This window comes from Boleophthalmus pectinirostris, unplaced genomic scaffold, assembly GCF_026225935.1.
Source record: "Boleophthalmus pectinirostris isolate CB_2022bp ecotype Guang Dong unplaced genomic scaffold, ASM2622593v1 HiC_scaffold_7, whole genome shotgun sequence".
In the NCBI taxonomy this organism is placed as follows: Eukaryota; Metazoa; Chordata; class Actinopteri; order Gobiiformes; family Gobiidae; genus Boleophthalmus; species Boleophthalmus pectinirostris.
Genome location: NW_026571473.1, coordinates 17,202,344 through 17,217,344, shown reverse-complemented (window position 1 = coordinate 17,217,344; position 15,001 = coordinate 17,202,344). Strand labels below are relative to the sequence as shown.

Here is a 15,001-nt window from a genome sequence, read left to right as displayed (position 1 = left end):
ACATTCTATTTGGAACACGGCGGCTAACAGGTTGTATGTCCTTTATATGTACAGTCTATAATGTGTGCAAAAACGTCATATTAGCTGCATGATTCATTTGAATGCTATGGCAGAGGGTATGTCACAAATTGCCATCACTACACTAATACATGATGAAGCGATGGTATGTGTGTGTAGGTGTGTGTGCGTTCATGGGCGTGTGTGGGTGTGTACCTGTGTGTGCGCAGATGTGTGTATGTGTATGTGTAGATGTGTATGTGTGTGCAGGTGGTGTATGTGTGTGCAGGTGGTGTATGTGTGTGCAGGTGGTGTGTGTGTGTGCGTTTGTGTGTGTGTGTGTGTGTGTGTGTGTGTGTGTGTGTGGGTGTGCGTAGGATGGGTTGGGGAGAGGGTCTTTCTGCAGAGCGGACTGTAGTGGAGCCTGATGACTGATGATGCACGGCTTCAAATTTTCTCCTCACGATTAGCGTGAGCACAGGATTAATTCAGACTACATTTTCTGTGATTGATAATTTCTATGAACTAATGAAACAAATAATAAATATATTACAAGCACATGAGTGATAAGACATGCCAGAAAAGCAATCAGCCATGTCTCTACAATGCATCACTTTCATGTTTGGTATTTGTGTTTTTTTTCCCCCAGCGAGCAAAGGGCCCACACATACGTTTTAAGACTTGATTCAAAATTCACGGTGTGCTCCAGGGAAGTCCTCCACAGCAGTGCACTTAGTCAGAGACAGTGTGGCTGTTAAACCATCCAGCACTTCTTTACAAAGCCGATAAGTCAATGGGGTCTCTCTACTGGTGATTAACAGGGGCTTCTTTGATCCATACCAAAGCTTAAGATATTGAATCCAAACACAGGCTTCAATACAGACTCCTATTTGAGCATTTGATAAAGTGGCAGCAATGATTAGGGACCTATTATTAGGCCTGTCACGATAATTACTATATCGACTTCATTATTAATATATGAAAGCTGGAACAACATTTTATGTATCGTGGGTATTTTCCTTAACACTACTGGGAAATTTGTGATTATTTTTTGGCTGTATGATAAGATTTAAGCCATAAAAGAATTAATAACTTGTATGACTCACTACAGATGCAAACTAAGTACTATAATGTTTCATTCTGCAGTTTATGTATTGCAGCTTATGATTTTTTAACAATAATGTGGGTTTAGAATAGTTTTTGTGTTATAAATCTGCTCTTGGGTTTTTGTGTCAGTGGCATAAATTTGTTTGAATATTATCATTTATCATCTATATTTTCTTCAGCAATATATATCGTACTTCACAATTTATTATCATGACAAGGTTTACCTATTACTGGTAGTGGTCACATGTTGATATGAAGTACCAGACTAAACTGTGATGATGTTGGACCAGGCAAGTACAATATGTGAATTAGCCCATGTCACCAGTTTACTATACTAATCTTCTTTGGGCAGTGTTTTTAGATACTGATCAAACTACAGCAACTGCGCTGGAGATGCTCTGATCCAACTGTCTATAAAATAAAAAACGTGCTCCTTGTCAAATTTGCATAAACGTTATTTTTCCTGATATAAAATGTTACATACTGTACGTTTTATCACCAATCTGCACATTTTGTACTTTATCACATCAGTTTCAGAAAGCAATTACAACGTTCTGACAGCAAACTAATGGAAAATACATTGCCATATAATTATGAGTACATTTCATCCAGATGGTAATTATAAAATTGCCAAAATAATTTACTGACTTGAAAACATCCACGTTCACAAGTGTTCATTTCAAAGCCTGACAACCATTTCTAATTCAGATCCATGACATCAACAGCAGGAGGTATGACTACATGCAACAGATAAAACCTTTCCCACAAGTTTCTTTTTACTAAAGACCAGAAAGAACCTAAAAACTTTTGTTCCTTTAAGCTTTGATTCTCTTTCATTCATAGGTGCTACATGCTGACATACAGGACATTGGTGCACCTGTTTCATCTGGTTTGTGTTTAATTCATCACTTAAGTTAAAGTGGCACCCGAGCAGTGGCAGTCACTGAGGCAGGAGGAAGCCCTGACCTACTTGGGCAATGTTATGTCCCAAGTGACGGCTGTGTACCTGCTATCTGGGCCACGACATATTCTAAAGCCTCAACATTAGAAACACTGGTTATGTTTGCATTCACACCAAAAACCTGATCATGATAAGAATATTGATATGTTATGTAAACTGTTGTGATGTGAGCAAAATTTCAAACTTGATTTCGATACTCGATAGTCAATATACAAGACTGACTCCAGAACCATAAAGACAAAAAAAATGCTCTTTATTTATAATATAAAATGGTATTCTTTTATATCACCATGTGGCCTTATATCTGTTTAATCTCTCCATTGACCAGGTAGTGTCCATAGTGGTCCATGGGCATATACTAGTCTATGTGCTCTCATACTTGTTCTGATACAGTTTAGGATCATTCTAAAGCTGCTCAGGCAAGTTCATTACTATCCTGTGAATGTGGCTTTTTAGTATCAATACTCAATCAGTCCTATCAATGCTCAAATGAATATATAAATTTGATACTAGTTTTAGTACCAATAAGTATCAGATTTTTTACACTTTTGACAACCCCAGATGATCATAAACACATGCAAAAAAGGGCAAACTAAGAAAAAGGCACTGAACAAATGAAAGAGAAAAAGTTTAAGGTTTCTATTGTGGATGTAAACACACATGAAAAAATCTCATCTAATGATTGTATTACCTGATTATTCTAGTTATTTGATTTTACTGGCCATGTTAATGCACCAGCATATTTGAAATAAAGAATAAACGTGATACAGTACTTGGAATTTTAATCACAAATTCAAATTACGGTATGTAAATATTAGCCAGATGTTTATGGGTCACGGGTGAAGTTTTGAGTAGTTGTACTTAGTTCTGAGTCCACACAGTCCAGAGTTTCAGAAAGTCTAAGTTAAAGAGAAAGACTTATTAAAAATTCAGAACAGCTTCAGCTCTCTGTCAAAAAGAAATGTAGCATTGAAAAGACTGAGTTTGGAGGGGCAATTTAGATATTTTTGCAAATTAATTTCAACTATTTGCATATTTTCTTGCTCCTTAATCCAGAATCCTTCTACCTTTCCTCCTTCTTTTCCTGCTAACTTGTGAGCATAATTCCTCATACAATCTGACTTTAATATGCTTTACTACAGAACATGAGTAATTTATCACAGTATGGCGTCGCCCCGGACACTACTACGCAGCATATTTCATAGACCAGTACACTCACGCTTGATCACTGCTAGGGCAATGCTGCTAATGCCTCTATTTATTAAGCCTCCTGGGACGAAGCTGTCAGGACAACAGTTTGACACAAAGGCCACTGCAGACATCTCCACAGTCAGCCACTGACAGGAAAAATTTAAGTTTGGGAGTTTGTATTTCTGTGGTAATTTTGTCACTGTTGCTCTATACATTATTAAAGGTCCAATATTACACATAATGGCCTCTTATGCACTTTAAGGGATGTTATAATGTATAATGTCAAAAACACACTTGGAGTGGTGTTTTGTTTCATTCATACGTTTGAGTAATCCTACATTATTAGTCTATCTACATTTCCAAAGCTCAAAATGCTCCAACAACATTTAACACATACCTTTTACCTTTGGCTCAGTAGATACTGGCATTTTCATGGCTGGAATCATCCAAATGATTAGTGATCTAGTGAAAGCATATGGAGTTTAAAAACACAATATAGCACTTTATTACCGTATTACCATAAAACATCACAAAGTTGAACAGTGTTTTTGAGAAAATAACTCATTCTAAATATTCAGGGTTTGGGTGATGTGTCTTGTCCAAGAACACAAACACAGCTGCACTCAAACAACAGCAATACAAACAACAAGCAATACAAGTCATCACCCTAATCGAGTGATAAAATGTGCCTATACCAGATAAAGACAAAAATGTTGGTACATGTAATATGTCTTTGGATTGTTCTTTGGGGGAAATAAGCTTGCATTAACCAATATCATTCATGCTCTGCTTTTTAAATGACTCCAATTATTTTTGAAGGCATGATTAGCCTGGTGCCTCCTGAGACTTGAGTGGGGGATTATCTGTGCCAGTTTTGGATGTGAGGTGGAAAGGGACAGCACAGAATACAGCAAGATACAAAGTTATAGGTAGCATAGCACCCAAATTACACCAACATTACAGAACTTGAATTAAAGGTGCACTACGTAACTTCGCTGGTAGAGGGTCCACCATCTGCTTTTGCCAGTATAGATGTTCTTGCTTTGGTTGCAATGTTCCATAGTATGGCATTTAACTTAATTATTTCCAAGAAAACATGCAGATAATGTTAAGATTTATCACTGGTCAATACCAGAACTGTCACTACCAGAACTGTGGAGAAGCAACCCTGCTCACATTATGAATCCATGATTTTCAAGGTATTTTTGAGCAGTAAAGACAGTGTAAAAATAAAAAAAAAGATTATAAATTTTTAATTTCATACTATGGAACATTACATGTAATAATATCTCCATTAAGAAAAGCTCCCTACCAGAAAAGTTACACAGTGCACATTTAAAGCCAAAATAAACTATAAATATTGTACCTTCAGGACCAACTTATTCCATCCACACTTTTTGGTCCTCTCCTTCAGTTTGGAGATGTGTCCTTATTGCACGCAGTCACCGTTCTGCACTTCTCCAGCAGCTTCACGCTCCACCCTCTGCTTCCCCAAATAAATCACCTCCTGTCTCTCTCCCTGACCCTGACCTTGATAACTATTGATGAGAAGACGGAACTCTTTATTCACAACCTCATCTACCTGTCATGCTGACGGAAAGACTAAAGCAAACCATCCATGGCGTTCACACACTGGCAAGCGATGAGTGGGAAAAAGATACACAGACATCAGCCATAAACCTGTGCTCATCGGGATTACAGCTCAAATCAATGTCCCGCTTTGACCTCTGCCTCCCCTTTGCACAACCACAAGCTTTTGATTAGCTCTCCTCATTGCGTGCCAATGTCAGGCTCCTCTGAAGGGACATGTTCAGGGTGGTTGGCTATACAATGGATTTAGGATGCAGTCAGTAAGAGTATCACCTTAAAAATGGTTGAGTGGTTCATAATCTTGTACTTGTGACTTGAAGTTTCACCTATACTTCAGTATTGTCATCTTATTAATGGAAAGGGTCATGGGGTCATGGGTGCTTGTGTTTGAATAGTGCCATCACCTTTGGAAGCTGTTTTTGCTGACAGAGAATGCATATTGAACTTTGTTTTAGTTTCATGTGGATAAGTCCAATGGTAGTGCAAATATTAAATGCCAATACATAAAAAATCTGCATCCTGACACTTAGTAGGCACATATTATGCTATATTCTGGTCTATAATGTTTCCTCATCAAAAACATACTTAGAGTTGTGTTTTATTTCGCTCCATTCACTCATATTTATCATACAAACCCTACATTTTTAGGGTGAGGTCTTTTCTCAAAACTGAAAACACTCCACTTTGTCATGTCATATGGTAATACACAGTGCTCCGTGGTGCTTTAAAAGTACATAAACCACTAGAATCATTTGGATAATTTCAGCCCTGGAACTGCCAATCTTTACTGAACTAGAGGAAAAAACACATGACTACACATGACATCACAAGGTGGAACAGAGCATTTTGAACTTCAGAGATGTAGACAGATTAATAATAAAGGGTTATTCAAACGTGTGAATGAAATAAAACATAACTTCAGGTATGTTTTTGATGAGGTCACAACATTATAACTTGGCTTAAAGCTCAAAAGAATCAATTTTGCGTAATATAGGACCTTTAAAGCAAAATGCGATTACCATAGAATCCTACCTTCCAGTGAATTATTTATATAGTAAATGTCATGAGAACGTAACCTAAACAACCTAACAAAAATGCCAGTAGAAATCCGATTATCAGACTAACTTTGCTACAATGTAACTACATTTTAAGAGTCAGCTAGACAGGACTAAATGGCCACATTAGACTCGCTAATAGGCTGAGGGGAACAGCAGGGGAGAGTGGTGGGCCATTCAGCAACTGCAAACTGCCCTGCTCTGTTCTGATTTACTTTCATAGATTATCTGTCACTGGTACAGGCGTGATACCCAGTGCACCCAAAGGACTCACGAGGGAGACAAATAAAACGGCCACATGAGTCACAGGATAATGGGACCATGTGTAATATTGGTGTCGACATGTGGCACCTGTTGATTTAATGCAAAGATTTAGAGTGGTACTAAATACTTGAAATATTTATGAAACGATACAGACTTCAATAAGATGGTTTGGGTTTAAAAAGGGCTACAAAAGCAATTTAACCAGGAAAATGTCTGGGGTCTATGCCTAAGTATGAAAACATTTTTTTAGGAAAGTAATTTTTTATGTTGTAAATGTATCTTAAACAACAGAGACAAACTAAGGACACACTGATGGACCAACACTGAAAAATGTGCTGGATCAGATATCAGCTTCCAAATATCAGATCAGCTGAGACCCTTGGACATACTGTTTAAACTGAAGTGATGAGACTATTGACTTGTCGTAGTTTGTGAGGAAAAACAGACCAGTTTTATCTTATTTTCTTTTTTGTTGCCACATATGGTGTAAAAAGCCTGTAGGATCTCTAATGTCCATAGTTAGCTTCTTAGCTAGCCTCTTGCACAGTCTCCATGGATACGAGAAAAACAAGCAGCTCATTGCACACAATCCAACAGTCGGTTGTGTTCATTCCGTCAGAGTTTTCCTCTGAAGATCTTCTGACACATTTGCTGCCACATATGGTGTAAACAAAAACTTGTAGCATCTCAAATATCCATAGCTTTTTATTTTAAGGAAATATATTAAGTTTTCAGTCTCTGCACTGGCATCGGTTGATATTGGGTATCGGCAGATACTTAAATCCACAGTATCGGTATCGGCATCGCTATTGGAACTGAAAAAGCTTGATCATTGCATCCCTAATGATTAGAAACAGCTTTTTGCATGTAAAAGAAAATGTCAATTACCGGTATTAACTGTAGAGGATGAAATCAGACTAATTTCACAGTTTCTGCTACTATAAGACTGCAGACGGAAGAGGTAATAACATATCCAAAATTTTCATTGCTGCACAAAGACAACCTATATTACTTTTTCACTCTGGCTACAAAATCCACTGGCCTATTGATTTCTTAAAATGGCTTCATGTGACGTTCCTGAGAATCTATGTCTGCCTGGTTTGGAGGTTTCATTTCCAGCCTCACTCTCCTTTGGTCATCACTTGCATTTTCCCCTGCAGATGTGGAGACCCAGGCACCCCGAACACTAAATCTTCCCACATATCAGGCCTTTTGAACAGGAACAGTAAACAGGGCAGATTGCTGGGGGAGGACAGAGACACAGCCAAATCAATAGAAACAGCATTTGCTTCCATTGTTTTTTTCTCCTCTCAGCAGAAACACTGTTCTCATAAAGAATCTGCTTGTTGCAATTAGACCAGGGCCTCTGATGGTGTCTGGGGAGGACAGGGTATTCGATTTAGAAAAAGGAGGTTGAGGAGAGAGCAGGAAGGAGATAATGGGCAGGGAAGTTAGCAAATGTAAAATTTTATGAATTTAATAAAAACATGTGCATTGCTGCAGATATGTAAGTAATGGAGCTCAATAGTGACCACCCAATTCAAAGTCAATTTCCTATTCAGTTTTCCCATAGACTTGTTGTGGACATTAGTTACCACAAAGCTCAATCAATCGAGCTTGGATGTTCAATTCCGTTTTCACACATTACTGTCATGTCTTTCTATAGAACTTAACATTACAATATTTACAACAAAAAAATTCTGTACCATTTATACACTTACAATGCCTTTAAAAATGTAAGGGAAATTATGCCTCAAATTGTTCGGAAAAGATCACATTTTGTCCCATTAATATGATAGAATTCTGTGATATTATGCAATTGTTCGTGTGTGACTGCCTGGTAGTTTACAACACTTGCTGGATTTTAATGTGAATGGCCTGACCTGACGTGGGGCTGAGTGGGATGGTTGATTATCAGCTGTGGAGCATGCAGACCACACTGCTCCCTCTCTCCTCTGTTCTCTGTCCTCCTCCTCTGTGTCGGTTATAATGTTGTTCCAGGCACTTCCAGCACGTCCACTGTCCCGCCCATCTAAAATGTGCAGAGGGGCTGGTCAGAGCACTCCTTCACCATATTACTGCTGAATCTGCACTGTAACACGCTCCATACAATTTCCTGCTTGTTTCTGCCACTTATTTACAATTCTGAACAAGTATCCTGTGCCAGTGCTCAGCCTGTCCTGTCTATCACTGCATCTCTGTGCCTTTATTAAAGGTAAAGATATTGTTTCATAACACATGTCTGTGCTTGGTTGCTGCATCTATCTCAGACTGATCTTATGGGATTGGGGCAATATATGAAAATGAGATAAGGGTGTGTTGACCACTAACTTTGTGCAGGATACAAAGCTCCTCTATCGGAGATCCCAAACACTGTTATGGCAGTAATAACAAAAGAAACGTTATGAAAAGATGAGGAGGATAACCTCTAAAGGAAAAACATAATTATAATCTATGTCATCTGAAAAGACTTTATAAGGAGCTTTTGGATGGCAGCCACTTCAGATGTTATGGCAATGTACAATCTACAAGTGACTCTATCATAGGCCTGTCACGATAACAAATTTTGAAGTACGATACATTGTTTATTTAAGAAAATATAGATGATAAACAATAATTCTAAAACTAATTTATGACACTGACACAACAACCCTAAAGTAGAATTATCAAAAAACTATTGCAAATGTACAATATGTCTAAAAAATAGCACAATGAAAATTTGTTCATAATTTAACCTCCTATAGCTCCAATCTAATCATGCAACAGAAAAATAAGAAAAAGACCTCCACTAGTAGGAAGGAAATGTACCCACAATAAATACTGAGACCCAAAAATGATTGTTCCATCTAAAATGTATTGAATGATAAGTCAATATAGTATTTATTGTGACAGGCCTACTCTATCATGCGATAATTAAGAAGAAAAGATATCCTGTCTTATAATTTCATTTATAAGTTTAGAAACAGCTGCTGCTCCATGTATACCTGCACATCACCCACCATCTTTCCCCAAAACATCCCCTCTTTTCTGTCCAAACTCTACATAATCCAGCAGCACACAAGACATTCTGCTGAACAAAGCGCTGTTGTGCAGTCATCTGTGTGAATATACAGCACACACTTATATAAGAGGGTTTAAATATGTACACACTAACAGACCGGTCCAATGCACTTGAAAATGTGGGTCAGAAACAACAACCATCTATGTCAAGGAGAAATTATATGTTGTCTACCGAAAAAACAACATCTGATGCATAACTTCTTGTAATCTTTTGTGTCAGAAACTTCAATGCATTATTTAAAAAACAATGTCCATAGCAAATTTATGAAACACATTATTTGTCTAAAAATTATTAAATGAAAACAGACTACACAGAGAAAAGGAGCAGGTGAAATGGTCCTTAAGGAGGGTGTGCCTGGGGAGCACAAGGAGAGTTTGGTTAATGGGGCATCAGACACATGACAGGGAACAAGGAAATGAAGCGAACATTCAATAAATTCCAGAACAGGAAAGAGCACTTGATGCGTTTCCTTTTCCTTCCCTGTCATGTTTAGCACTTGCTTTGTTTTATTGCTTATGACAGTTCATTTTCATTACAGGTATTGCAATGTTTTTAATAGTAAATCATCTACTGACAATCTTGAGTCTGGCATCAATTAATATACTATTTTTACTCACTGTTGACACTTAACTAGCCACCCTGGTGCTTCTGTCAAAATGTGTACAGGGAGTTGAGGGACACACACTCTCAGACGGTAACAAAGTCTATGTGAAGCTCCTGGCCTACTTCCTTGGGACTTGACCCAACTCTACTCCTGTTTGCAAAGTAAATGTAAATGAAAGTGGCACTTACTTGTGTTCAGTGGCTCTTCAGTGCCTCTTAATTCTGCGAAAGCACAGTTACGGTGATTAACGTAGCATTATTCAATTTATTATGCTATTGATGACATCCTTAAAAATATGAATCTTCTTAGCAACTCTTCAACAGCATTCAGTGTTTAATTGAGGAGACTATGGTGCCCCTCCATAGTCTAATTGTGCCCCCAATAGTCTAAATCAAACACTGAACAATAAATTGGTATTAGCATTAATGGTTAAAAGATATTAAGTGATGTATTTACTCCAAAACGTGTATTACTTTTCCCCCTTCCAAATAAGGATAGCCTGGACCTGTGGGAGAAACTGAGCATCATTATAGCACCGTAAGTGACTATCAGAGGTTTGTTACTGTCATTTATACTAACTCTAATGTAATACATATGCAAGCCATAATTTATTCAAATATTTGAGTGTTTCTTTTTCTGTTGACTGTGGTAATTTCAAGTGGCAGTGCTCTGGTATGAAACATACATGTGAACAATAGATGCTGCAGAAAGGCTGCAAACTCAGCACAATTTTACCACCAAGAATATCTATCATTACAACAGCCTGGGACAGTTTCTACAGCCACAGTGGGTAGACATAAATAACTGCATATAAAAGCAATACACTATAGTCACAGTGTATTGTTGAGTGTTCCTTCATCATTAGTTTACTCAGAGCTACTGTATGTTTTGATTGATTCATACATGTTTAAGTAATCTTCCATTATCCTGCTCAGAAACTTTCTGTTTTCAGCTACCACTGCCTACCCCTCTGTGATTGCTTGTGAGCCATATATGTACTTAAAAATGTCACAGCCATTTTCTAAAAACGATTGCTACAGTGAGCTAAATGTAAAATAGTGATTTGCATGCTAAACTGACTGCAAACACTATAGGAACCTAATCTTGAACGTAAATATATATATAATAGTCTTTTCTGTTATTTATCAATGATCAATTCTGCCACAATATAATCCAAAGAAATTTATTAAAACATTATTCAGCAAAAACTATGACCATCTTTATTTAACTTGTATAAATATAATGTTACAGTATTTTATCTGTATAACCCATCCAAAAGCAGGAATCATCACGAGCAATGGGTGATAACAACAGCCCACAGACTACCCTTCAGAACATGTGTTTATACATTTCCATGATTTTTCTCTAATACTGTTATTTTATATTTGTGCACCTCATTTCCAAAAGGGATGTAGTGCAATAAAGCTATTAATCATAGCATATCCATTCAGGCACTAAATAGTGTAGAGGGGAATATTTTGATGTTGTATTGCCCCCTAGTGTTAGATATGATGTGGTGTCAAAGAACAATCAAAAACACTTGGCACCTAGGGAACAACCATAATTCTACTGCAATGACATATCAATCCATATCCCAGAATGTATTAAGCACAGTGTTTTGCGTCCACACCTGTTTAAACACACCTTAGTGCGTCCCTGGGTGAATGAGTGTAGTGCAGCTTTAAGATGCCTAGAGAATCTGTTCTGTGCTTGAGGCAGAAATGTCAAGTAGTCGCCAAGCAGCATATGGGTTTAACTCCTCCTGGTCACGACACAAGGCCCAAACGTACATCATGCGGAGCACTTTGTCCTTAAAGAAAACAAGGACAAAAACAAAGTAGTTTTATAAGTAATGAGCTGGTAATGAAATATTGTTTTAATGTCATGTATAACATACAGGGTCCCCCTCTACTACATCTCCTTTAGTGTTTCGAATCACCATCACTAACTGAGCCTGGAAGGTGATGATCAACACTGGGCCCTGGTCCATCATCTTCCCCATGGCCAACTAGAAAATAAAAAACTTTACATTAAGTGAACTCATTCGTGTATGAATAAAAAAAAGTCAGACCTTGGTGACCTTTTCAATTTCAAGATATTACTGAAAGCGCAATGAAGTATTTATTTCACCAGCATACACTTACATCAACATTGTCTATGTCCAGGATCTTGGAGTGGAACTGAAGTCCCATAGCTTTGGCCTGTTGGATTGGGTGGGCTAGCTGACTGTAAGTCTAAAATCCCAACAAACAGGAAAATAATTTATATTTCAATATAATTTCAATAAAGACTGAATACAAAAAAATAATAAGACATACTGCTTCATAACACCAATCCTTTAAAATCTCCAATTCCCCTCTGATCATAGCCTGGATAAGGATAAAAATATATATTATTTTTGTATAATTAAAAAGCAATGCACAGTGTTTATGTTACAATTGAGTGCCTCACCTCAAGTATATTGGGAATAATGTCACGTTCACATTGTTTGAGAAATGTATCTTTATCAAAGTTTGGGTCCACCTTCAAAATCTCTGTCAACACCTCTGACATTTCGGTCTTGGAGAACAAACCACCTAATAAATGGAGAAAGGGTCAATGCACAGCAGGGAGGGTATTCAGTCAGATTACGAGGCATCTCACCAATGAGATCAGTCATTTTATCAGTAACTGCACGCGAGGCCCTGATTAAAGCATTGTCACTCTCATCATATTTCATTTTCATCTCAAAGAATCCTGTAACAGAAACAAATTATTATTATTATATATACTAGTATGTTTATAGAATATTTTCAAAGAGAATGAATACATTTAGAAGCAAATAGCTTGTTGCTTTAGATTTTAGTACATACAAAAGATCACACAGAAAGAAAAGTTTGTAAGTAATCACTTTTGTGCTAACTTTACAAGGGTCAAATAAGCAAATATTAGTCAAAACATCAGCAATCACAATAATATTGATCTGAAAATGCAAAGAAAGCAGTTCTCACGATTGAATACAGCATTGTTGTCTTTAAAGTCCTTCCACTGCTGGTACCATTTTGAGTCCTTGTGGAGCACAACGCCCATAGCCTCCCTGTCAAAATGACAAAACACATTGAAATTGTTACATGTAAGGGAAAAGTCTACAAAACATTAATTGCTTTAAGTACTGAGGCTTCACCAGGGAACCATAAAAGCACTCACGTACTCATTGGCTTCGAAGACCTTTCTGTCTTCCCCTGCTGCTTTATATGAAAACTCTGTCCTTTTCCTGAGTCTTGGAGGTGGTCGATACGGACCTGTGTGGCCTAGATCACCAATCTCTTTTTTCATGCTTTCCACACTCTTGGAAAAAAAAATAATTATATATATATATATATATATATATATATATATATATACACATACATATATATATGTATGTATAAAATGATTTTGTTAATAAAATATTGTGTTGAAATAATTTTAAGTTACAATAAGCCCCAAGCCTTGGTGTCTTCCCATACCTGTGATATTGCTTGGAAAGCACTAGTCTTTCCCAACTTCTCTCCACTTTTGGAGACCGTTTCTGCTGAGGTCTTTGCCGTTTTGGCAGCCTCCTCCACTCCTTCCTTTATTTTTTTCCCAATTTCGGTTCGACTGACCTCTTCAAGCCCCTATTTAAAACACTGATTAAGTTTCGAATACACAACAGTTGCTACAGTATCTTAGCTTGGACATTACCTCTTTGACAGTTTCAGTAAGATTTTCTAATTTCTTCTTTAATACTTCAGACGTTTTTACAGTCTCAGACTCAATTGTTTTCTACAATAAACACAGTCAGCAGAGCAATAATTACAATTATCTGAGTGTCATTAAAAAAAAAAAAAAAAAAAAAAAAAACTCACATATTTTCTTCTGGCTTGCTTAAGTGCATCGGACTCTTCTAGTTTTTTAGCCTCTTCACGAAATTTCTTAATGTTTTCTTTCATTTCTTTGTTTTTGTTTAATTCCTGTTTTATATTGTCCAGAAGTTCCCCAAGGAATCCTTTTCTACCACCTCCCCGATCAGCTGAGAAGTATCTTATTTGCAACAAGGCAGATTCTGATTCCTATGTGAAAGAAATACATTAGTCAAGGATGATTGACAATCTGACAATCCAAAAAGTTAAAGGTGCACTATATAACTTTTCACTGGAGATGATATTGCTTTACCTATAATGTTCCACAGAATTGGGAGTAAATTTAATTGCTCGAATATCTTGAAAAACTGCAGGCCTTGCCTCTCCACCACCTGTAACTTGGTCTGTTGACATCACCTGCTTGTCTCTATAGAGAAAGTTAGGTTTAATGCCATACTGTGGAGCATTTTATGCAAAGCATTCACATCTCCAGTTAGATAAGCAGGTGACTGACCCTCCCCCACAAAAGTTACACTGTGGACCTTTACGCAAGACTAGCTGTCCTTTCTTTGAATAATGTACCTGCAGAGAGCTTTTGGGGTCCCCCTGTATCCTGAACACATCGCGTCTGTTGTGATGAGGGAGGCAGGAGGACGGGAATGCGGCCAGGCGTCTTCGTACACATAACTGCACCCAAGAAGTAAAAAACATACAGCAAAACCCTGCATGCAGGCAACTCACACAAAGCCAAATGTGAAGTGCAAATGTGGAATTCAAATCGCAAATGTTACACATTCAGCACGTATTTTTTTTTATCGGTCACAATACAGCGGGTGCCTTACAACAATGCGTTAGTTTCTGAACATTTTGTCCTGCTCATGAACAGAGCACAAGCTATGATGAGGTGAGCTAACTTTGCAAGCTAGCAAGACATCGTAATGGTGCATGGATTTGGAGTTCAGATACATTTAGACAATTTGGACCGTTCTGTTTCTGAAACAATTCTGTCTTGCATTCAAGTTTTATTTCAATAAAGCACCAAGGTTCATGGCTAAAACCCACCTGATAACATCGACACAAGGGAGCCGCCATCTTGAATGTAGTGCTCACAAACGTCCTTCCGGTGTTGACCTTTCACATCCAGAACAGAGGTCACAAGTCTTTTAAGTTTATGCGGATCTTTTGAAAAATTTGATTATAGTTCTATGGGAGTTTATCGTCGCTTCTACAATTTTTACTTCTATCAGATATTCCCTACCACTTCCAAAATGCAAGCAGTTAGATCTAGAAATGTATTAAAAATAATAA

The 15,001-nt window shown here is 37.5% G+C and overlaps 2 protein-coding genes across 6 annotated transcripts in view; both read right to left on the bottom strand.

Moving 5' to 3' along the window:
- Window positions 1–8,037, bottom strand: part of LOC110160101 (cortexin-1-like) — a 28,053-nt gene extending 20,016 nt beyond the window's left edge. For 2 of the 3 annotated variants that reach the window (XM_055164693.1, XM_055164695.1), the window contains exon 1: window positions 3,654–8,037. The gene's annotated coding sequence lies outside the window, so the exon portion shown is untranslated. The remainder of the gene's footprint in view (window positions 1–3,653) is intronic. The other variant, XM_055164694.1, reaches the window with a different exon arrangement.
- A 39-nt stretch (window positions 8,038–8,076) lies between these two features.
- Window positions 8,077–14,819, bottom strand: LOC110160081 (translocase of inner mitochondrial membrane 44 homolog (yeast)). Of its 3 annotated transcripts, XR_002318750.2 has the most exons (15): window positions 14,756–14,819; window positions 14,276–14,380; window positions 13,700–13,903; window positions 13,536–13,616; window positions 13,319–13,468; window positions 13,021–13,157; window positions 12,821–12,906; window positions 12,474–12,566; window positions 12,282–12,406; window positions 12,149–12,199; window positions 11,975–12,064; window positions 11,728–11,838; window positions 11,475–11,640; window positions 10,019–10,051; window positions 8,077–8,197 (listed from the first exon to the last, which is right to left on the bottom strand). XR_002318750.2 is itself a non-coding variant. In XM_020924694.2 (13 exons), exons 1-13 carry the CDS (start codon window positions 14,783–14,785, stop codon window positions 11,521–11,523), a joined length of 1,383 nt encoding a protein of 460 aa, XP_020780353.1. In that variant the 5' UTR covers window positions 14,786–14,819; the 3' UTR covers window positions 10,998–11,520. The 3 variants fall into 3 exon arrangements, 2 of the variants coding, with proteins under 2 accessions (XP_020780353.1, XP_055020662.1); XM_020924694.2 differs by lacking the exons at window positions 8,077–8,197; window positions 10,019–10,051 and having other exon boundaries at window positions 10,998–11,640; XM_055164687.1 differs by lacking the exons at window positions 8,077–8,197; window positions 10,019–10,051; window positions 14,756–14,819 and adding an exon at window positions 14,007–14,120 and having other exon boundaries at window positions 10,998–11,640.
- Between the last annotated feature and the right edge of the window lie 182 nt (window positions 14,820–15,001).